Raw genomic sequence first — 24,605 nt, 5'->3', positions numbered from 1 at the left:
GACCCTCAACAGTACTGTTGTTCATCACCATCAATTAAAACGTTAAAATTATTTTTTTTTTCGTATTTCTATTAGTAAAAATGATGGTGTCAAGATAAATAGATTTAGATATTTTACTTTAATAACTATAAGGATATCAATATAATTTTTTAAAATGTAGAGACCGAAATACTAAACGTAGTTGACAAGGTAACATATAATGAATCCGAGTTTTAATTGGGTGTCACGAAAGCTGAGCGCCTAAGTTATGAGTGGCATTAGTGATCACAAAAGGTCGAGGCCGGCGTTGATGCCTGTTTGCTCGTGCAGTTGAGATGAGCTCAATAGTCCACTGATCATCAATGAAAACGTCAATTCAATAAAGATTATACATCGATAATTTCAGTACTAACATGCTCGTATTCGATCGGTTGGAGCCAGATATGTCTACAGAAATAATTCTCGATCTATTAGAAATCTTGTTATGTGAGATCTTTCAAATCTATGTAGTTCTTAGATCGATTTCACTTATACAAGATATCAAAATATTGGAGGATATTCCTAAATTATTTTCGATATATTTTTTTATTATCCTTGTATTTGCTTCAATATCTTTCTACTAAACAAGTATGATCTGCAGGAAGCATTTCAGTTCGTTTATCTAATTTGCATCCATTTTCACTTAGAACAATTAGAGCTGCAAAATCAATGATGTTTTGCTTCTGTATCTGGCAATTGAAAGTGGATCCAATGAGGTTGAAAGGTTTAGGAAGTACAGTGAGTTGACCTTTCTTCTCAGCCTCAGGATCAAGGTATGATTAATGGTTGTGCAAGTCTGTTCGTTCATTGAGATAAAGATGGTAAAGCATTTTAAATTGACCTCGAAAATAAGAACAAATGTATGCCAATAACATAATCCTAAATTTTTGGATGACAGAGATAATTAAAATTTGCAACACTTAAAAATGGACCTTTTCAGAATACAAGAGTCTTGTTCTCTTGATAAGGTAGCACCCGAAGTTCACAATACGATTTGATTGATTGCAGGAGACATTGCTTTTCGAGATTCTCCGATTTCTGCACAAAACTTTGCAAGGTATCCTTGTGAGAAACTCTCTCAACCTGCACCATGTTTATAGAAGTATTCAGACTAGAAGTCAGAAGCATGAGAGAAGCAGTTGACTTTTGTAATGTACTGTAGCTGCAAAAGCCAGGAGCAAAGTATCATCAAATGTATCTATTATTACAGTCAAGGTTTCAAGTTTTGATCCAAGAACCATGTTGGTCTGGCTCTGGTACATATCAGTACACCGACATGTGGTATGCTAACATCCTGATTGGCATAGACCAAAGAATAAGAGGGAGAGAAGAGGAGAGGACAAGGAGGAAGAAGAGCGGGAGGAAATGGGAGAGGATGCAGAGGTGACAACTTTGCTTACTGTAGGAATCTACAGCAATGACAATATCAGGAGGTGACAGATGTGGCAATGGGACTAGGAGGATGTCAAGATAGTGATTGCGAAGGTTGCTGTGGCAACGGTCATAGCCGAGCAAAGAAAGAGAGAGAGAATACAGAGGTTGCGATGGAAAAGTCAACAGATTTTATTTTGATTTTATTTTTTACCATCTGTTGAAACCCAAAACCAAACAACTAGCAACAGTTGTTTCGGCTTGCCCAGAAAAAGAAAAAGAATACAAAACCTGTTTCAATTGGACCCAACAAATTTGCCAGAATCAGGTCAGACTGGTATATACTGGTCAGTATGTACCTGTTCAACCGGTTTTCCGAATCTTAGTTATATTGTTCATGGTATCATATGTTTCTAAGCAACAAACAATCAATTGCAGTTAACACCAGAAACTAAGATGACTGGAATAACTGCAAAATTCAAATCTTTTGAGTTAACACCAGAACACAAAGCATGACAACTTAGACTATAAACCATCCAATAACTTGCAAAGGTCTTTGTTACAGAGACTGTACAATTGTCTAAATCAAGAAAATAAAATTTTGAGGACCTAGATACACAACTGTCGACTCTTTGTTTAGTATCAAATTTAAAAGCCCAAACATTTCTCCAGGTTTTATTAGTTCATTTTGATGCTTATGTTGATCCCAGTTTTACAACCATGGGACATGATACTGCCATGTTGTCTTTGTCAAGGAAGAGCCATGCTGTAATCTCACTTGTATATTACACCATTGAATTAGCAACTAAACTTTACATGGACTTTTTTTAGTTCATTAAGACAGCATACTTGCAGGTGACAAAATTCGAATTCAAATGCAACAAGTATTGTCTTCCACACAACTTAAAGAATGCCAACCTCTTTTGTCCTGTGTGGTTCTCGGTTCTCACAAAGATGATGTTGTAAAAAGGGTTATCATGGTCACCTAAGTTTGGGTAATTTTGTGTGTGATTCAATATATTCAGATGTGCATGTTCCTGCATTTTGTTTACAGATTTCTCAATTTGTTGTCAAAATATACATTAATACAAATATGCTATTTTCTTAATTTGTTTTGTGAATTTGATCATAACTGGAATATCATGGAAAGTAATAAATGTAAAACAGCAGTAAAATATCAAAATGGATATTAAGAAACCATATGTGGGAGAAAGATGAGGACATGAGTCGAGACCATATGGTAGGTATTGGCATTATTAGCCTGTCCTCACTAGTTTGATCATTATACTGTAAGCTACGTACTTGCCAAGATTTTGGTTCTGCCTACGAGACAATCCGTATGAATTTGGATTGGGTTGGCAATGAATAAAAACACTAGCCTTAATTCTATTTACAATTTACAGTACCTTTCATTTGTTAATTTCCATGTGTAAATGACATAAAGTCAAACACTAGTGTGATATCAAACCAAGCAAGTACATACAATATGAAGCCAAGATTGTCATAAAATGGATTACCCTAATATCAATGATCAATAATTTGACAAGGTAAGTATCAAAATTCAGGCATGCATAAAAGAAAATCTTTAATAATTGAGCATAAGAATATCACCATTTGTTCAATAATTGGACCAGCATCCAGCTCTTGAGTTACAAAATGACTTGTTGCACCAATCAATTTTACCCCAGCATCAAAAGCCTGGATTTATATACCAGATCTGACTTAACTCTTATTCAAGAGATGAGCAAAGAAAGTTGTTATAGTTCCAACAAATAAATAAAAAATTTAAACAAAGACCTGTTTGGAAGGACTCCCACCCTTAAATGATGGAAGAAGGCCATGATGGATGTTAATTATATCTTTACCATAACTTTCCAAAAACCTTCCAGACAGTATCTGCATGTTGTTATAATATAATAAGAAATTCGGACTCCAAATGACATTCAAGTTGCCATAGTAAAATTTATGAAATAGATGACACATGCAGGAAGACAGTGTCAATAAATATAAGAATCTATTCAGATAACAGATATCATAATTAAGAAATACCTTTTAAAAGATATTTATTACTCACAGTTCACTTATCACTTTTCTGTTCATGTAAGAGAAATACCTTCCTCAAAAGAGAAGCTAACAACAACAATATCAATCTTTTCCATGTCTTAGACATCACATTTTTCCCTTTATTTAGTCGTGGAACTAGAATCAATTGCTCATGAGCTTGAATCAACATTAGCCAATGTTCTAGGAAACTGCAGAATGCAAGTTCATGTTTCTACAATCAAGTGCTTAATAACAATAAAAAAGACCTAAAGATCTAAAAACAAGTTTGGAAGAATGACAAAATTGAAGGGCAAACCTGCATATATCTTGCAAGTACAAGAAAATCCGTATCTTCAACCAACTCCAGGATCTCTGCTTCTCTTTTGTTTCCTACACTTGTTGGCAAGTAATGATATGGAATTCCATGTCTTTCAAGAAAACGAATAACATGTGTATTTGGAGCTCTTTGATGATTGCTGTTCAGTATATTTGGAAGCTTCAGTTTAAATCTTGAGAAGAAATTATTTGAATAAAAAAAGAGTCGCAAGATGTCTCACCTTATCACACAGCTGATATCCACAGGTAGTCTACCCTCCTGCCATTTATATAATAAGTCCACCAAACAATGTTCCTACAGAAACAAATTCTTGCATTGACAAAATGGATATGCAAAATAGATAGTCGTTCATTTTTTATTTATGAATTACAAACTAAATCACAGTTAAAAGTTTAATACATATGATTGAGTCCAGAAGGACAGATATTTGCATATAATGTGCCATAACTAAACCAATACAGACATTTTGAGGCTTAATTGATAAACACTAGTAATGATGCATGCTTAAGCAAAAAGAGTCAACAGTATAGCAGAACAAACCTGCTTTGAAGCAAGAATCACAATCTTATATTTAGGATCTAGATCAGGGACTCGTACAATAGATTTTTCTGCACTGAATAACTTTGATAATTTGATGAAGTCATTGTCCACCACATCCCGAGGCCAATGAGTAGGATCAAATACAAATTCACTGCCACGTGATAACCACCGTCTATTCTTAGAATCATTTCAATTGGTTGTAATGTGCATGTAACTCAAGATAGTATAAATACATTTACTCATGAACAAGTTCAAAATGTTTGCTTCTTTAAAACCTTGGCTTGGTAATACACTGAGGACAACTAGGAAAAGTTAGCTTCACAGAGGATACATCCATGAGTGCTGAACTCTGCTGTTTAGTTAAAAGGAATAGCAACAGCAGAAACAACAAATAATGTTACAGACCTAGGATGGCTTCTAAATGCATGATAACATCAGATAAGAGATCATCTTAAAAGTCACAATGTAAAAGGCAGCTTTTAGTTAACAATGGCAAGAACACTAACAATTTACAGAAAGTGTGCTCAAAATTTTTTTTATCAACCTAAATTCAGGTGAAGTCCCATCAAGGAAAAAGGCATCATCATCAGAATAATTTCAACACAGAAAGTTCATCACTCTTCGCAGAAACAGACAAAAATCACAGAAAAGGTAAGCATCTAAAAGTTGCACCAAGTTGACTAACATGCTTATCTAAGGATTTCATTGTTTGTATCTATAAAGAAAAAAAATAAAGTAGCAACACATTGTCGTTCATAGATACCAAGTAGACAAAAAAATAAGTTTCCATTTTTAAAATTCAACAATCTATATCGTATTCATATATGTTTCTTTCCTAGAACAGGATCATAATAGGAGACACATTAGAGATCTTAAAATAATAGGAAAAGTTTATTTTTCATTGGGACAGATCAGCTGAGGCCTTTATTAGACATATTCCAGTATCAACCACTATAGTCGAATTACTTTTGGTGATTTAAATTGAGCTTCTTAAGTTATTAAGTAGTTTAAACAATGCCACCATGGCTTGATCTTCATATTTGACTCTGACCAACCCGGAGACACAATTTGATCAACTTGACTACAAACACATACTCATGGCCAAGCTTGTCTTAGACTAATCATCCTTATTACAAGAGGAGAGAAGAGCCTAAAGGGGGTTGGCCATAACCAGGGCATGGCAAGATGCAGGGTTTTTTGGCTTTAACTATCACACCATGCCAACTTGGACACTTTCATGGATACTTGGTACAATTTTTGTAGAAGTTCAACTGCACTTGGAAAACATTCCAACAGATCAACTGGATCTATCGATTCAAGCTATGTTGCTCAATCAACAAACAAGGTCAACTTAGTGGGTGTTTTCCTTATAGAAGCAGCCTAAGCTTGCTAGACACTCCAGAAGATGAGAGTAAAATCAATTAAAAAGATAGTGAGGAATTGTCTGTATACAGGTCATAATTATTGATATGAGTCTGTTCGACATAAAGGGGAATATTTTTGTTACAATAGAGCTAGAAGTGATTTGGATGAATCAAGAACCAAAATCATTTCACATTATATATAATTTGAGCAAACACCTACACTTCACATCAATAAATTAATGTGGAATAGTATGAAAATATTAATTTGAGCAAACACCTACACTACACATCAAATAAGGAATTCTTTGGTGATATTTTCATATTATTCCATATTAATTTATTGATATTTATAAAGGGTTTCAAGGGTCCTACTTAGGGTCTACTTAGGGTCTAATCAGTTATCCAAAAAACTTAATATGGGCATAGCATAGATTACGTTATTTATTTTGCTATAAGAGTAGTTTTATGAGAGTTCTCAAGTTATCTTTTGTAGTTAGTTTATGGGATGATAGGATTAGCTCTCTATTCCTGTGTGTCTATGGGATGACAGGATTTGCTCTCCTCCCCTATATCTCGTCTCTCTTGTATGAATCTCTCGTTTCCCTCACTTTTCCGCATCAGTCTCACATAACAATGTAGGAACCAAATGAAACAGGAGGAAGAACAAACCAAAAACCAAAGACAAAACCCCACCTCCTGGAATAAAAGTCCGACCTATTCTCAGGGACAAAGACATCCACGCTGCGAATGTTTCCACCCCGCGATGCAATGCACTCCGAGAGCTTGGCGACGATCCCCACCACATCCTGCCCACCGACACCTCCAATCTCAACCCAGAAAAGGATTAAAGAAGACCTCCAATTGAAGCCCACTCACCGGGCAGTGGAAGACGTGGATGCCGAGGACGGAGCGGGTGGCGCCTCCGGTGATCGTGGAGATCGCTCTCCTCGCCATCAGATCCAAGACGACCACGCTCGCTTCTTCTTCTCTTCGGGGTAGCTGCGGCGTCAAATGGTTCGGTGTGGAAGGGATTATTGCCTCCAAAACAACCTTTTCCCACCCGATTGAGTTACACAGAAGCCTACCGCGTGAGGTATGGAGGGGCCCACCTAAATGTGGATCCCACTTCCTGATCCAATAAGAAAATGCGAATATTACAGCGGAGATGTAGCCGCCAATGTGAGGGACCGGAGGAACGCTAGGTGGGTCCCTTATTTTTCCAATGTGAGGGTTCGGCGACCGGTAGGAAATAGGACGTTCGGTATCACGTCGATTTAATTCTTGAGATGGTCATCTATTCAACCGGAGGGTTGGACACAGCCGAACCGCCGTATTTGATGACCCGGCAGGTGATCGTGATCTGAGTATACCTTCTGCGTCGATCCAATCTCCGCCTTCTGTCTCTCCAAGTCGACCTTCGTCCCGATCTCGTCGCCATTGTTCTCAGAGAGGGACGATCATCCAACGGTACCATTCGAGGTGAATCCATGTTTATAAGTTTGAATCAGGGTTTTCCGGACTTGCACCGTTATGGATCTGATCTGATGAGGTAGGGATTCTGTAGGTAAGGAGAAGATTGAGATCGAGATTGATGGAGGTGGAGCCGCCGGGGCCGCTGCGGTATCTGATTGGGGCGGCGATTATGATGGTCGGCGTGGTACTCCCGCTCGGGTACATGATGTTCTGCATCAAGCGCGTTCCTTCGTCATCCTCGACCTACTCCAAACAGACGTAGGTGTGGTTTTGATTTCTTTTCGTGAACTTGGCTGTCTCTGTTCTTGATTTCGCATGGATTGTGTCTTTTTTTTTTTTTTTCTCTTTTTGTTTGTCTTTTGCTTATCTAAGATTGCAACTGATGATACAGGACTAAAGGGCTGATATAGGGATCATCGGGAGCTTTTCTCTGCTGCCAATGGTCATCCCGTTACAGTGGAATGAGGAAATTACTGGCGAGTATACCATTAATGATGTTTCGATATTTTTGTTTTTTCCTTTCGTTGGTGTATTTAGAGGTTTTTGTGTACTTTGTATCTGATTTTAGTTAGAATAGAAATTTCTAGCTGGAAAATTTGCTTGTCAGTATGGTTGGTTCCAGTCTCTACTATGTCATTGTCAAAATGTTTGGTTGCTAATTGCTTTGATTCGAGTAAAAATTAAGTCTTGAGAGGGAGGCCCATTCGACTGGCTTAATTAAAGAATTGTTATGACATAGGTGACTAACTAGTTCATTAGATGTTGTCAATGGATAAACTGTATCGCGAGTCAAAAATAATTTGGTGATACAGGGAACAGACGGGGTGTGGCTACGCCAGTCGATGAATTGCTCTGATAATGTATTGGGCAGGAGCTTCATTGGGTTATAGGTCCTCTTTCTCTAGAGATGAATGGTATGGTGCTCTAGTAACCTTTGCTTCTGTCTGTCGGGAGGGAAGAAACCTATTCAAGCATTTCGTCTATCAAAAGAGATTGTGTTATTCCTAGCCGTAGCACACATCTCTTACCATTCGTTTCAAGTCAGCAGCTGCCAACATTGTTTTCGTGGTACCTTCTTTCTTTCCTGTTGTGCTAGGACTAAGGCCCTTTACAGAACGAGGCCCATGCTTTGTGTAGCACTGGGGCAGGAAGATAGGCTCTAGATAGATGCAGTAGTCGCTTTGAAGCAGGTTCATCTATCCAACCTGGCTCGGATACCAGCTTGTTCCTCTTGGGATTTCCCCCGTTTCATCTGGCTGTGGCTTGATACTGACTGTTGTAACAATACTTGGCTGCTCAGATTCATATTTACAGTCTAATATCTCGCTTTTAAGTTTTATCTATCTGAAAGTAATAAGCAAGCTTCAAGCATCTGAAACTAAAAAGTGAAGTCCTTGTTTTTCTATTATACACTATAGGTGTATGCTTGTTTTCCTTCTTTGACTACCCATATTGCTCCCTCTCAATGATATATTTTCTTTTCTGTTGAATTAACTGGTTTTTGGTCAATCATTATGAATTTGTAACTTTTTTTTTTTTTGGGTTTCCACATGAGAGTTAGGGCTTGTATATACGAATGTGTCTCTAAAAATTGAGCAATAATGTAACTCTGCCACTTAATAGACATCAGAGCAATATCTTCCCAATATATTCCTGTTCTTTTCATTACTATAAGTAGTTGATGAATGCCCAAATGTGCATTTTAAACTTGGAGCAGTTTACGATGTCTTGCTAGTGATTTTTCAAGTTGCATCTCATCGTTAACTAATCTCATACGGTTGGTGGTTGGTTTTGAGCATTTTTCTTCCAGCACTTTTTTGTATTTGAAACTGGCTATCTTAATGCCAATCAATGCCTTTTTTTTCATTACTACATTTTCTACTTATGATACTGTTTCAGTAAAGGTTAAAATACTTCAACTATCATCATCTTGTTTATCTACTAAGCTGGAACAGAAAATTGTTGTAATTTTTATTTATTTATGTTAATTAATCATGCAAAATGCCTGAGAAATTTCATTTGAGTTCAACTTTGTGTACAGAACGAGTGAGATTTGGTTAGAATACGAATTATGAGAAGGGAATTCTATACACAGGACGAGTGAAATTTGTAGATAATGAACAAAAGTTCAGTATGTCTCTCTGAAACTACTTGAAAAGATAGTGAAATTTGTAGATGATGAACAAAATTTCAGTATCTCTCTGAAGCTACTAGAAACGATAAAGAACATTGCATTTTTAAAAACAAAGCAGCATTTCAACTGCTACTGAAATTTGATTCTAGTTGTGATTTAACATTTGTCTAACAACTATTTTCATGAATCCTGAAAGTGATATCAATGAAAAGTTAACCCAAAGGACAACCTAGCTAATAATTAGATCACCCTCCCTTGTGTTCTGACATGGTAAGCTGTAATGAATCAAGACTAGCTGGATTAGTGAAGAACATAATGTTAAAATATCAACTTCAAAGCCACGCTAAAAATATTTTCTTTTTCTTGTTTTGAGAAAGAAGAAACTGATGCATGAACATGGAGCAGGGTTTAAAAAAACCACCAATTAACACCGAATTACAGGTCTACTATGAGACCTTTCACTGGTGATCTTCTGCGAGGCTTGACTTGGATAATCTTCTACACAACTATTGTTACATCTGAGATGATGATGATGATGAACAGTTAGCTAGCTGAATGAAGTTTATGTGTCCCCAACTGATCATTTATACTGCTTCTGGGTTGGTCATGTGCAAGAAAATTAGGTTGTTGTTCTGTCAATTAACTTTTAGATCATAAATTAATTTCAATAGCTGGGTGTTTCCCAGGATCAGGGCTAGTGAACAAGATCCAATGTGTGGTGAGCTGTGCATCCTCCCACCGGGTAAAGCATTGTCAATTTTTATTCTTGGAGTCTGCTTGTCTGCACCGATACAATTCTACTGTTTGTTATATAGGAAGTTCTAAGAAATCTTTTGTCTTATATGAATGTGTTCGTTTTCATTATTCTCTTACGGTGCTACTTCGGTAACTAAATTACATGCGTCTAATAATTAAGCGTTCTACAGTAAAGCGTACAGCTGGAAGTAATTGTCCTCTTTCAAAACACTATATTAGGAGTATGGAATACCAATGATGATGATTAAAGAGTAAGATTATATGTTGATTGCAAAAGAGAGAAGGATTAATATGTTGTTTACAGGATGCTTTTGTACCGGATAGTAGCCCTTGCTATCGATTCCTCGAGAGACTACAAGCGTTTTGACATGTCAAGTTTGATCAACCAACAAGGTTAAGGAGCCTTTATTTTTAGCCTCTATTACGAATTAAGGTTGAAGGATTTAAATATTCAAAATAGAATATTTCAATATTTGAAGGAAAATATATATGTTATAATACAATTTGGAGGGGAAGGGTGGGGAATGTAATATTACCAAAATTTGAAAGGATATAGATGTGTAAAACGCCTACCTCAACCAAAAAAAATTCGAGTCTGTTGTCACAGCTACATCTCCATCTGACGGCCACTCGATGCAGAGAACAACGAAATGCCCACCAGACAGTAAGCGGTCTGTACGTTGCTGTCAATCTTTTCTCGGCTGAAGAATGACGACTGCGTTCAAGCAATTAATCTTCGTAGCTGAGATATATAATATTGTCAGAAGTCTGAGGACCATGCAACGAACTTCGGTAAAATATTCGATATATGCCTGACAGAGAAACACGCACAATCGGAAAAATGATCTCTTTCCCACATGATTAAGCATCAAGGATATATGTATAAAAAAAGAAGGAAAAATGAGAAAGACTAGTTATTAGTTAAGCATTAAAAACTGAACAGTTTCTTCCACGTGTACTGCATTCACAGGCGAAACCCATACTTACGTGTGTAACAATTTCAATCCATGAGTAGAAGAAAATGGATAATATTTTTGTATAAGAAGTACAATTCACCAAGAATTTGGTTGTAGTCAGCCTGATATATTAGCTTATACATGTGTAATTCAGGCCTGAAAAGTGTAGGATGCAACTGGTCAAAACACTCATCAAGTACTCTAAATATTCTTATCAAAAAATATTCTCAAGATTGAGATACTGTGCCAACAACCACCATTATCTCATGGACAATAACAAGGATCAATAACTGGGAGTCCTCTTTCAAAATAACAAAGAAAGAGAAAAAGAAGCAAAAAGGTGTTGCCAGGGCACAACTTACCCCGAATATGTGACCGGATTTTTGAAGATGGCAGCTAGAAGACTCTCCCATGCACCCAACAGTTGATCAATGACGTTCGAAGCAAATGCCAATGCGGCTCCAAACTTTACGCTCAGGGGAAAAAACGCCAGCTCCAGTGCCTCAATGAAAAAGAATCCAACTTTTGCTGTAACCAAAGTAAAATGCCGAAGCTATAGATGCTCATGGCTGAAACGGCAGACACTCTTTAAGCAAGACCTATGGCTAGAGAAACTAAATGGAAGCCAGGATGCGCCTCTGACCAATGAGTATCGATTCAATAATGGACGGATGTGAAAGTCACAGCTGGTAGTTATACCTGAAGCACATATAAAGAAAAAATCAAGCAGACACATCAAAACAAGCTTCACATGTTTATCATGTTGATCAGTCATAAGCAAAATGCATACATCAAGAGCGGTAAAGCAGCCGCTGTAGTTACTGGCCAAGGCCCTTCAAAGGGACAAGTCCTTCAACATGTTGAATTCCAAGATATAGTGTGGAGGAGACACCCAGGACAATTAGAAATGTAGGATGAACAAATCACACCCTTTATCTCAATATATGTTCGACAGCCAGAGCAATGATTTTTTACACGCACTTTGACGAACACATTGTCAAAGACTCGCCCATTGGATGTGGTCAAATGAGCATATCAACTTCAACCACTTTCTTGTGGTCAAATTACCTCGGTAGCACCATATTATCAATTGTGACTGAAAGATATATATAGTGTCCTCATCTAATATGTCATCAAAATACAAGGGGTGTTGGACAGTGGGTGTGAAGCACTGCATATATATATATATATATATATATATATATATATATATATATATATATATTAGTTAATCTTTGTTATAATCATATTAGTTAAAAAAATACTGACTGGTACCAAGATGCTACATGGAAGGTCAAACCATACATGGTAGTAGACTAGAGACATGAATATATGATTGGGTTTGAAAAGTTTTCATTTAACTGGAAGATGTTTTTAATGCATACATTGCATCTTTTACAATCGGAATTGTAAAAAATCTCACCAAAAGTAAAGCTACTGGGAGGTTTCCTCAGAAGCAAGAAAAGAGATCTGATATAGTCTACCGATCAGACTAACATTAACTTTCCCAAACTCTTTATCTAATTTTAGTTTTACAAATGATTTTGCCCTTCTGTCATGTGTGTGTGCAATCTCTTAAGTATGCATGCAATTGAGTTCTTGCATCCTTAAATTTGTTCAATACTATATCGTGGAAATTTTAATCCTTGTGATATACGGTGTTATTGGCTTATTGCTGCTGTACAATCCTACTGTGGCACAAAATATGGTGAACTGTTTTAAGTTAATGTCGTATAAGTTAATGGAATTTTCTTTTTTCTAATCATGACTGTAGAATTGACAATCTCGAGGTATGCTTGCCTACTATCTTGTAGTCATGAAGATAATCATTTTAAGTTGATGTCGTAAAAGATAACTGAATTGATTCTTTCATCGAAACACTAGCCTTTTGAACTTAAAACTATGAAACAAAATACAGCTACCCAAAGATTTCCAACCAATAATCATCAACCTTATTATGCAGCATTACCTCGGTAAAATAGATTCAAAAGTTATACATGTCTTTATTCTAGCATTCAGTTGATATATGTAGAGAATCCTGACTCATACAACTATTGGTTCACTCAGGGCATCGTCTTATTTTCAACATTTTTGGGATTTGTAGTATGCAAGTAGCATAGTGTGGCAAATAAAGGAGAAGACAGTAGGGAAATCATTGCAGGAGGAAGATCAGAAGCCAGAAGAAACCAACAAGAGCGAAAAGAAAAACATACTATGCACATTTACCTTGAAGAAAACCCTGAATCATTCATAAAATAAAATCATGCAATCAAAATCACACAATCACTGTTTTCAGATAAGGACATTTTAGTATTTATGTGTTGACATAAAACCACTTAAAAGGTCTTTCCCAAAGATAAAAAAGTTTTCCATGCATTCCCTAGAACATCTGCCATGCATCTCTTCAGGATGAATCATACATATTTCCAATATTGGTTGGAACTTACTTTAACAAGTGATTCTTTCCCATCTAACAACTTGAAGATACCCAAATAGGCTGATTCTTGCTAACACTTGACACAAGAATCAACTCCTGCCATACCTCAACTAGCACAATCAAAGACAATTTAAGTAAAACACTAAATTGACTTAAACAACTTGAAATCAACCAAAATTACTTACATAACCTAACCTTATTAAATTGAATAACATATATAAACAACATTCAGTATTACTCACCTAAAAGATTAAACCAAGTTACAAAACAACATAACAAGAAAACACATTTGACTCGATCTAGAAACTAATTAAACTCAAGCTAAACCCAGGTTGCATCATCAGTGAAGGGCACAAATATCCAATCCTTGCAAGGAAAATCTCAACAGTTTCTAGGACCTCACTAGAACAGGCTCATGAGTTCTAAAATCAACTTGCTTGTCCCAGTTACTCAAGACACATGAATTCTTTCCGTGATTGAATTATATTGAGAGAAATCTCATCAGATAAACCAAGCATCATCATAACCTTTTATATCACTCCTACCAAATCTTCTTTGAGCATACTCTAATATTCATCTAAGCACGCAAGACAAAATTTCCACAGAAGTAATCATATTATTCTATGTCTTGGTAACTCAATCCATGTCAATACTTTAAACATAGATCAAAATATTGTCCGTACTGACTAGTACATGTCAATATTTATGAATCTAACAACTAACCAATAAACAGATCAAGCGATTTCATCTGGTTTAATCCATCATTAGCTAAACCATCCTATATGTTCGCTATACAGACCTTACAAGGTGGTAAAATAGATTAGTACCAAACTGTACCAAAAGGAAGGTTGTTTCTTTTTTTGTTTTTGACAACTGTCATGAGTCTTTTGTTTTTTTTCTTCTTCTCTCTTCCTCTTTTTTTATTATGCTCTCCCCACCACCACCACCACCCGAAAAAAAAAACCTCATCTTCCACCTCCTCATCCCAGCTATGTTTCCACCATCTCCTCCAACAGATATGAGTCCTCCATGCTCTCTCTCTCTCTCTCTCTCTCTCTCTCTCTCTCTTGATGGTACCAACCGGTACCATCACAGAGCAACTTGGCTCAGATACCAAGGTAAATAATAGAGACAAGGCTCGAGTTGGTTCTTGAGTTGAGCATAAACATAAGTTTGGTGCCTCATACATAACAATGAAACTTCAAACGAGAGTTTGTACCAGCCCATGTTATAAGAAAAGGTCCAAATTAGAAAAAGGTCTAACAAATTATATTCAAATAAGTGGAGGAAAAAAACAAAGTAAACGTTTTGGGCCATGGGAAACATCAAAAGCAAAATATTTTGAGATCCGATAATAGGAATACAAAAAAAATAGATATACAATAAAGTCAAATAAAGACTTGACATATAAAAATGACCAACTCCAAAAGAACCATATGCACCCTTAACCAAGTACATAAGCAAATGAACCAATATCACATCTCTGGAACAAAAGGACCTCCTCCTTTTTCTCAAAACAATATGCAAGAAAAATTCAAAGCCATACACTATAAATCCACCTAATGGCCAAAAGAGCTGAGTTAAATGCTCAAAAGCAACAACCATATTATTTGCTTTAACTTTCATTCATTCAGTGCATACTAAGCAAGAGAAAACATGATAGACTCAAGCAAAATGCAGAAAAGGACATGCTGGATGTAACAAAGTACCTGTTTCCAATTATTTTGCTTGAGTAGGAGAGCAACGTAGACCTGAGGCATCTGCACCCACCATTGCAAGCTCACAAACAGAACAAAGCTGCCCCTCAATGGCTGGCACAAACCGATTCCCACAATAAGGGCAGGAAACATCCTTCTGCCCACGATAGATTGGAACATAAGTTGTCCCACAAACTACAAAAGGATTCCTGTAATCATAATTGAGCTGGTTAGCATCCTGTTTATCACCAGCATGTTGCAGCACCTGCCTAGCCTTCTTTGCTTGGATTTCAGTGGGGCTATTCTCCAGAAGCATCCTGGCAAAATTTGCTGCTGTTGCATAGTTCCCTCCCTTATAGCAGATAGTCATAGCATTAATGAGGACAAGCCTCATATGGATATTCTGAAGCTTACAGTTGGTGAAATAGGCTGCCAGCTCCTGCTGTCGAACTGCATTGTCCTTGATTTCCTTTCTTTTGACCTCCATTTTCAAGCCCAGAACATACTCTCTAGCTATCTCAATCAGCTCCTTCACTTCATCAACTTCCCTCCTTGAGTCTACTACGATAAGTGGGATGGTATGCAAGATGTTGAGAAACTGGCGTAAAGCTTCTGGAAACTTTCCCTCTGTTGTGGCTCGATAAGCTGCCTTGAGCTTCTCATCCATCTGTGAAAAGTTGAATACAAGTGCTGGAGGGGCCCTAACATTAGGACTGGAAGCCTCACTCCAACCTTTCTCAACAGAAATTGATATAGCTGGGGCTGAGGCAAAGGCATGCATATAGGTATGACTTCCCACAAGAAGATCCATGAACAATGGCTTCATAGGAGCAAAGTTCTTTATACCCAACTGTCGTCTAAGCAAGCGCATGGCAGTGTCAAAATTCCCAGCTGCCACATGCTCTCCTGCAAGGGAAGACTTCTGAATCCAGATTTGGCTAACAGGCATGCCAGGTGTAGGAGCAACAAATAATGAAGTGCGAACATTTCCAGCAGCTTTTGGTGTATCTGCATCTGGTGGTAATTCCAAATCCTCAAGGTCCCATCCACCCTCCTCACTATCTTCATTTACTACCCCATCTTCAAGTTCTGCTACTATATCAGCATTTTGCAGCATGCCCTCCATTTCAACAATGTCCAATTCCTCATCACCCCATTCAGCACCAGTAGCTTCCTCCTCTTCCTCATTTCCTGCCCTCCCAACGTCTAGCCCATTGTCAAAAATACCTCTCATTACCTTTAGTAAAGGCCAATCCCCACGGCACACGAGTGATGCCGGCGGCATCAGAAGAGAACACACTTTTCCTTTGGGTAAAGAGGGAATATTTTCTCCCAATTCAGAAGTGAGCCTGTCAGCAACTTCCTTTAATCCATGAGTGACAGCTGTAACATATGCAAGAGGCAGATGACCAGCATTTTCCAAAATCTTGACACGTTCCTGAATGTCACCAAGATACATGGCATTATGAAACTGGCCCATGATATCATTCTTCAATTCAGATATTTTGAGCATTTTGGACAGCTTCTCCTTGTTACCAGTAACAAGATAAAGGAAAGATAGCCTCTCAAAGTTCTTTGTCCTCTGATATGCATATTCCACAATACTTGTGTTTCCTTGCCGAAGTGCCTCAACACCCAACCGATACCAATGGTCCTTATCATCAATCACATTTGCTGAAGCAACAGCTATTTCGATGTTACCACTCTCAAGAGCCAGGTTGAATCTAGTCTTTTCATCTTTCACGAAATGGAGTGCTACTTCAGGAAAACCTTTCTGTTGTAGGTATGCAATGACAGCTTGTCCGCATAGCTGAGAGTTCCTGATCATACTCATTACATGATCATATCTTTTCCGAAACAGAGAGAGCTTGAAGATATACTCTGTTGAATCAATTGATATCACACAGTTCTTCCCATCACGATCCAAGCAATAGATAGTTCTTCCAGAAACCCTGGTTATGTAAATAGGAACATCAAGTGTCTTTATAATTCCACTGTCCCCATTAGGAAGGCAATACTTGATATGATTTAACGTTGTATAGATGAAGACACCATTGTCATCCCAGGCACCACTTTTCACACGGATAGTCTCATGCAATGTACAACGGTGTACAAGTTTCTTATTAGCAATTACTATAGCATGTTTACCCAGCAAAGCAATAGATTCCATGTCACTTGACCAAACAACGTATTTAACAGGTGGAATTTGAAGTTCTCCAAGAACAATCCTCTGTTGGAGATCAAAAATAGCCACCTTGTCCTCAGCCCTGCACAACAAGTTACCAGTGCCTGCGTAAAATATTGAATCTGTACCACTTGGGAGAGGGCACTTCTTCACAATCTCATTTTTAAGGTTCTTAACTATGGCCTGATTGCTAGTCTTGTCGAGAACAGCAAATCTATTACGAGCTACAAAAACAGCTGATGCTCCAGCTCCCTTCTTTGCATCTTGCATATAGTCACCCCTTCCAGCAGTGTCCTTAGGAACGATATAAAGCTCGTAAGACCCCCCATCGACATCAGAACAGATCAAGACAGCATTCTCTGTGGAGCTAAAAGACAGTGTTCTGGGTCCCTGATTCAAGCTGACAGAACCAGGTCTCCTTATAGGAACCACCTGAGTATCTTTCTGGGTCGAGAACTCATAGAATCGCAAGAAACGATCTTTTACATAGTATAGGGCATCTCCGCTGACTGAGAAAGCAGGTCGTTCCCTCTCCAATTTGAAAACAATCATGCCACTATCATGGCCAGCTGCAAGAAGATTCATTTCTGGATGTGCAGCGAGAATCCAGAAACGGTCATGTTCACGACGAAATGTTTGAATACCCGTTCGCTTTGTCGCATCCCAAATGCGAATGCTTTTGTCTTCTGAGTTAGATACAATGATGTCCTGCTTTGCATGGAACATGACACTAGAGACATTATTCATATGGCCTCTCAGTGTGTCCACCTCCCAAGCCTTTGAATCTGTTCCAATATGACACGCATTAGCAGACACAATTTCATTTATGCTTTTTAATAAATTATATCAACATCTTCCTTATTTCACACATGAGTTGATAAGGAAATAAATCGACTAAAGTACTCCTGTACTCCTCATATCAAGATGATACAACACAAAAGCATAAGAAAGTAATATTAGATCAGATTCTACGAATTGTATCTCTAGGATTTTGTTTTTCTCGAGATCAAAGGAAATAGCAATTTTAATATTCTAAATAATAACATAATGATGCCAAATGAAAGATGTTTTTCAAGTTACCATTCATTCTCCACAGTTTCACTTGCCGATCATCTGCACCAGAGACGATAAGCGGCAAGGTAGGATGGAAAGATGCCCAGTTGACTCCACGATCGTGGCCTTCCAAGACATATTTGACAACAGCATCAACACCTCCAAACAGATCTGCATTCATCTGTCCCAGACGCAGGATATCATCAGCTGGGGAAACCTTTTTCCTCAGTGAACTAATATCCCAAACACGGACCGTCTGATCCAAAGATGCAGACACAATCAGGTCCTCCTTCGGATGGAATGAGGCGCACATGACATAGTGGTTGTGCCCGGTCAACACCGAAATGCAGTTTCGAGATTGCCAGTTCCAAATCCTAATAGTTTGATCATCACTTGCACTAACGATCCATGGGTGCTCATCGTGGAACTGAACAGTGCGGATGTAATCAAGATGCCCAAGAAGGGTGAACAGGCACCGGTGTGTCTTATAATTCCAGACCTTAATCTTATAGTCATCTCCTGCAAATACAACATTGCCATCAGAAAGAAACAAATAAACAAACTGCGCTCTCTGAACTATAAGTTAAAGGAAGAGATCCCAAGAAAGACATCCATGACAACCTCAAGATATTAAACCTAAAATCAAAGGCAAACAAAGATCGGATTCCAATCTTAAAGGGGCACAAGGTTACAAATATTAAATCAACAGCACGAAACGATTAGCAAATTCAAGCAATCAACGAGATCCGGTTACCAAAAGCAAATTCAACTTGCAATTTTTCCAGCACGAAAGAGATCTAATGCCATGAATGACACATGATGCAACTCAAACAAATTAAGATCAAACGAAGACTGAGCATTAAGGACGGGACAGCGATCACCTCCAGAGACGAAAAGAGGCTGGGACTTGTGAAAGTGGACGCCTCGGACGGGGCCATCATGCTCATCGAAACGGTCGATGAGTGTGCCCATCCGGTAGTCCCATAGCTGGATAACGCCGCTGTGGAGGCTGGCAAGGATCCAGGGCCGCTTGCTGTGGAAGCTCAGCCCCTTCACCCGGTTGCTCTTCGTCTCGAACTTGGTCAGCATCGCTGCCACGCGCCCGCCTGCGAGATCGAAACCGACGCATAACAAACCCAAATCAGAGTGCAACGTAGAGGCAAATCAGCGGAAATTAGGGCTAGGGCAGGGATCGCAGCCCAGATCTAGCGAGGGGATTTCCAACCTGAGGGTCTCAGATCTGGATCTCGAGAAATTAGATCGATAGAAGCGGATATCCCCGCCGCGCCGAGAGAGGAAGGGAGAAGAGAGAATGAACGGGGAGGAATATCTCTACTTTCTCCGTTACATCACTTCATCACTTTTTCTCTCTCCGTCGGCTTTGCAAATATATCCTTTCCAAGTTTAAATATAGCATATTGATTCTTACAAGTTTTAACAACATATATTTCTTCGGTTAATAAATAAATAAATATATATATATATATATATATATATCAAAAAAGAAATTAATTTGGTATTTTATTCAGACTGAGGTCCAACTAGTTTGACCAATAAATCCATGATTCTATTTTTTTCTAAAATAACGTGCATTCTATTTTTCTTTTACAGGTAAAAATGATTCTATTTTAAAAAACATTTTTTATTATATTAAATGTGATGCACTAACCGACTCGTCTCAAGTCTTTGTATGCGTCTCAACTAAACACAACCGAACGCCACGGGTTGACCAAAACCTCAGACACTTTCCGCGTGATCCATGTCTTACGCACCCGCCTTAAAGAAACCACAAACGACGCCGTCGTCGGTTACCGTCTCAGTCCATTTCAACGCACGTATCGTCTCACCCAATCCGACCCTCGTCGTCGGTGAAACCAAAGGCCTCCCCGTTTTCAGATCTGATCTCCGTTGGGATCGGCGCTCGTCGGTCCTGGGAGATCTGATTTCAGGACTCTACATCTAATGCGACCTTGATTTGTCGGGATTTGGTGATTCTTTTCCGTTCTTTCTTCTTCGGATTGGTCGTGTTTTGGTCGCTGCTGGATCCGCGATGATGTCCGACGTGACGGTCCCGTCCAGGTATGTGAAGCTCACCAAGGATCAGGATGTGCCTTTGGAGGAGATCCGTCCTGGGGAGCTCAATCAGCCGGTTCGCGTTCCTCAGGTTAGGGTTCTTATTGGATTCTTATCGATTGTTGAATTCGACTCGAATTGGTAAGATTTCTGTTATTTGTGTTGTACCAGTTGGGGGTTCACAGATGTGCCGAGTGCGGGCAACCCCTGCCGGAAAGCTATGAACCCCCTGCTGATGAAGCTTGGACCACCGGGATCTGTGGATGTGCTGAGGATCCTGAGAGCTGTAAGATCTGTCTCTTCGCTTATGTTCCATACTGAAAAGTGGAAGCTGTATTTATATAAAACATCTTGATGCTTTTGAAATTATAAAATGATGATTCCATTTCAGTTTGTTGGTAACTTTCTCTATCTTATTCTTCTTTTTGGCATATTTCAACATCACTAGTTCAATTTCTCATTTCTATTTGACTAGACACTTCTGATGGTTCAGCTGCTCGACAGAATATCAAGCATAAATTGTATAGTTGAGTTAATAACTCAACAAGTTCCTGATGGATAGCATCTTGAATGAATCTCGGGTGCCAGACCAATACCGGTCTGGCCAGGGGTAGTGGGCAGGTCAGCCGACATTAGCGGTGACATGAGGGAGGTGAGTGCTAGAGAGAAAGTGAAAAGATCAAGAAAAGGGTGCTTTAACCGTAGATAAAAAAGAAATAAAAACTGAAATAGGTGTCTGAGCAAGGAGTCTGAACCAAATGATATACCCAATTCAAGAGGGTTAGTGCTTGGTAACCAATTGCATGCTAGTTCCTGACTAGTAAATAGCACCCGGTACATACCAGTCTGGATAAAATTTCAAACCTTTGTTTCATTTAAAATAAAAACTGATCAGGACATTATGAGTTCAGTGAACTGACGATTTGAAATGATTAGTAAACTTAATGGCAAAATGACACTAAAAAATCAGAACCAGTGAAAGTTGCATTAAGCAGTTATTTTCCTTTTGAAACAATTTCAGGATGATAGGATGGAGATTGTGTTTGTTATGTAAATTGATGAAAACTGTTCTTTTTTTTTGTCATTTCTTTCTTACTTGATTTAAATTATTCACTAGAAGCTTAACTTCCACACAGTTCTGAGTGTCCAGGAATTTAAGATACCATAATTGCTTAAATTTATTAGCTTTATCTCTTACCATCTAACTTCTTTGCTACAGCTACTTCCTTGTATTGTTCTTTTTCCTTGAAGGCCGTATTAAATTCATGATCATGACATAGTCACCTCAGACAATTCCGTTTGCTCAAGTAATGGAAACCAAAAAAGAACGTATAATAAAATTTATGAGGAAATAAAAACACAAAAAAAAAAATCTGAACGGATAATCCACATAGATTTATATTCTAGTTTGTTGTTGAGGAGATGTATAGTAAATGTTGGTTTGTACTTTGTCGTCAGCTTTTCCAAAGACCACTTCTTGCTCTAGTCTGACATATGAAGCATGCCATATTCTTTTCAAGAAATTAAAAATAATGTGTTAATCACTGATTGTTTAGTTTTACCTACTATTGGTAGTGTCTAATAATTTAACTGGCAACCTTTTTGGATGATAGGTCGGACTGGTCTGTTCTGTCCCTGTGTGTTGTTTGGGCGCAATGTGGAGAGGCTTAGAGATGATACACCATGGACAACTCCCTGTATGTGCCATGCTCTCTGTGTCGAAGGTGGTATTGCACTTGCAGTTGCTACAGCAGTTTTCCATGGTATTGACCCAGAAACATCAGTTTTGATTGGAGAAGGATTAGTCTTTACTTGGTGGATGTGTGGTATCTACACCGGTATATTTAGGCAATCACTACAAAAGAAGTATCATCTCAAGGTGGATTTTTATCTTCTATTTTCTATGAATTGATTGTGCTATTTGCCTACGTAATTTTTTTGTTCCTAGCAGCAGTTGGTCCCTTCTCTGCTTGTCTGTAGCTTTCACTTCATGATCTTGGTTACTGTAATGACTGTTCACTTATTGTATTTGCAGAACTCTCCATGTGACCCTTGCATGGTCCATTGCTGCATGCACTGGTGTGCTATCTGTCAGGAGCACCGGGAAATGAAGGGTCGGTTATCTGATAATCATCTCATGCCAGTGACTGTTGTCAACGCACCACCTGTGCAGGAAATGAGCAGTCATAATTCAGCGGACTCTGAGGCTGGTCCACAACAGAGCCAGCTTGCTGAATTGAAGACACAAGCATTATAGTTTAGTTGGTTTTCAGCATAGATGTTTTTAAGAATGTGAGGCACAAGAAAGAAAACTGAAAGATCAATCTTCTTTATACAATTCTTTGTTGTTGAACTAAGACATGTCAAGGAATATTTCCAATCTTTTCAGCACCCAAGAAGAGTTCATTTTTGTTTACTTGTGTTGCTATTTTGATGCTAGCAGATGGTTTTTCAAGTGTTGTTCCGTGATTTTTTTTGTTTTTTCTAAAACCATTTTGGCAATTGTTCGTGGACCTCTACATCTTCATGGACTATTTACCGTGATCCTCTGTAATTTGGTTGTCGAAGCCATTTCAATGCTTCTAAATTCTGCACCTTTAATTGAAGATGTTCCAACAACAGCAGTTCAGATCAATGCAAAGTTCGTGGGAACAGCTACTTCCAAGTCAGATATGGAGAGAGATGCTACTGAAGTCCTGGTCCTGTTGTAGTGGCACAGCAGAAGCATCAATCACCATGCTCAGACGGTATATTTCTATTAAATTGATTAGAAGTTTAATCATGTGCTATCTATAGTTGATTAATCGTTTGTGAGCATAAATGAATTAGGTGAAGGTGTACTCTATCTTTTCTTCATCTCCATTATTTTTCCTGTGAAAACACATGGTAGTTTATATACTTTTACCTTGGATCACAATGTAATGCATCATGTGGAATATAATGTTGCTTCAGTAAAAGCCTGGTACATGCTTCTGTCATCACCATAATTGCTTGATACTGATAAGTTCATTTGTGACATTTACTTGGCAATTTAGTTTTTGGTAGCACATAGTTTTCTAGTTCATTTAGAAGGAATCAATTGACAGTGGGTGATAGATCCATCATAAATTTGTAACAACCAAGGCAATATTATTACATATTGAAGCTAAATTTAAGAAAAGACTGGAGGAAGTTTAACTTACTACTCCAATAATTTAATGATTCTATGTGATACTTTAGCTCCTCTGAAAACAAAACATATGATGAATCGGATGTGAACTTGATCTACTAGAAAAATGGTCGTTCTTTGCCATTTTTATGCATTTCAATGCATTGGAACTGAAGCATACAGCACATTGACTATTTGAATTACTTGTAGGACAAAACTTCTCGTGGAAGCACACCGGGAACAGACTGCAACCTAACAAATGAGTGACAGTGGATGCAGATCAACATACCAAAACAAGACCAAGGCAAATGATGGCAGAACTTTGTCAAGAGCTTGTGCTTGAAGCTGTCGCCCTGGCTGTCACCTCACATTTCATTCTTCTTTTTCCACTATTTTTGGTGTTACAGCAGCCCCATGCCTTCTTTTGAACCTGAGGTGCTCTTACTGTAACTTCCAACATTTCTCCTTACAATTCACATAAGAAAATTATACAGATAAATAAAGATTAATGCAGTACTCACTACACTCAATTCACTGTTTGTACTTATTCCTCAAAAAATTCCCAATTTGTTTATCTTGAGATTCTGAAGAAATGAATGTTGTGCTTGTGGAACAAAATTAAACATGTAAACCTTCCCAAGTGTGATTTAATGAGCAAAAGCTGAGATTAATCAACCAATAGAGGAGTTTTGATTTGCCATAAATGTTAGACTTAATAGGCATATTGAGCTACTTCCTCATAATTTAAGATTTTAAATTTTATAGTCACTCAATCATAATCTATTTTATTCTATCCAGCTCGCATCAAATGCTTGGGTTCAGATTTCAAGAATCAGGTATAATTTGGTATGAATCTGAAATGGATTTTAGATCTAATAAAAACATCGATTCTTTTCTAACGCTTTTGTTGAGATATAATGCCAAATGACATTGTCGGATACCTTCCGATTTCCTTTCGAAAGGAACAAAGAAAAATCAAAAGAAAGGGAGAAAGACAAAAAAGAAAGAAAGAAGAAAGAA

General features: G+C 38.0%; 3 protein-coding genes and 1 long non-coding RNA gene across 7 annotated transcripts; 2 read left to right on the top strand and 2 right to left on the bottom strand.

The window, feature by feature from the left end:
- Nucleotides 1–825: 825 nt before the first annotated feature.
- On the bottom strand, nt 826–6,706 carry LOC103990413 (formyltetrahydrofolate deformylase 1, mitochondrial). Of its 3 annotated transcripts, none has more exons than XM_009409538.3 (8): nt 6,550–6,706; nt 6,367–6,479; nt 4,310–4,460; nt 3,990–4,063; nt 3,749–3,908; nt 3,187–3,285; nt 3,001–3,087; nt 826–1,101 (listed from the first exon to the last, which is right to left on the bottom strand). In XM_009409538.3, the coding sequence occupies exons 1-8, from the start codon at nt 6,625–6,627 to the stop codon at nt 955–957; spliced, it is 909 nt and encodes a 302-aa protein (XP_009407813.2). In that variant the 5' UTR covers nt 6,628–6,706; the 3' UTR covers nt 826–954. The 3 variants fall into 3 exon arrangements, with proteins under 3 accessions (XP_009407813.2, XP_065047277.1, XP_009407816.2); XM_065191205.1 differs by having other exon boundaries at nt 3,990–4,027; XM_009409541.3 differs by having other exon boundaries at nt 6,388–6,479.
- Nucleotides 6,707–7,263: 557 nt separating this feature from the next.
- LOC135678414 (uncharacterized) lies at nt 7,264–10,121 on the top strand. The gene is made up of 2 exons (XR_010514941.1): nt 7,264–7,404; nt 7,538–10,121. It is a non-coding gene; the product is annotated as an uncharacterized LOC135678414 (long non-coding RNA).
- A 349-nt stretch (nt 10,122–10,470) lies between these two features.
- On the bottom strand, nt 10,471–19,732 carry LOC135678413 (coatomer subunit alpha-3-like). 2 transcript variants are annotated; one of them, XR_010514940.1, is made up of 6 exons: nt 19,590–19,732; nt 19,246–19,470; nt 18,392–18,883; nt 15,139–18,096; nt 11,355–11,691; nt 10,471–10,778 (listed from the first exon to the last, which is right to left on the bottom strand). XR_010514940.1 is itself a non-coding variant. In XM_065191204.1 (5 exons), the coding sequence occupies exons 2-4, from the start codon at nt 19,451–19,453 to the stop codon at nt 15,149–15,151; spliced, it is 3,648 nt and encodes a 1,215-aa protein (XP_065047276.1). In that variant the 5' UTR covers nt 19,454–19,470; nt 19,590–19,732; the 3' UTR covers nt 11,170–11,691; nt 15,139–15,148. The 2 variants fall into 2 exon arrangements, 1 of the variants encoding a protein (XP_065047276.1); XM_065191204.1 differs by lacking the exon at nt 10,471–10,778 and having other exon boundaries at nt 11,170–11,691.
- Nucleotides 19,733–20,083: 351 nt separating this feature from the next.
- Nucleotides 20,084–22,853, top strand: LOC103990416 (cell number regulator 6). The gene is made up of 4 exons (XM_009409543.3): nt 20,084–20,528; nt 20,609–20,723; nt 22,051–22,316; nt 22,473–22,853. Exons 1-4 carry the CDS (start codon nt 20,415–20,417, stop codon nt 22,692–22,694), a joined length of 717 nt encoding a protein of 238 aa, XP_009407818.1. The 5' UTR covers nt 20,084–20,414; the 3' UTR covers nt 22,695–22,853.
- The last annotated feature ends 1,752 nt before the right edge of the window (nt 22,854–24,605 follow it).

Source organism: Musa acuminata, chromosome BXJ1-7 (genome assembly GCF_036884655.1).
Source record: "Musa acuminata AAA Group cultivar baxijiao chromosome BXJ1-7, Cavendish_Baxijiao_AAA, whole genome shotgun sequence".
Lineage (NCBI taxonomy): Eukaryota > Viridiplantae > Streptophyta > Magnoliopsida > Zingiberales > Musaceae > Musa > Musa acuminata.
This window is presented reverse-complemented; position numbering and strand designations above follow the sequence as displayed.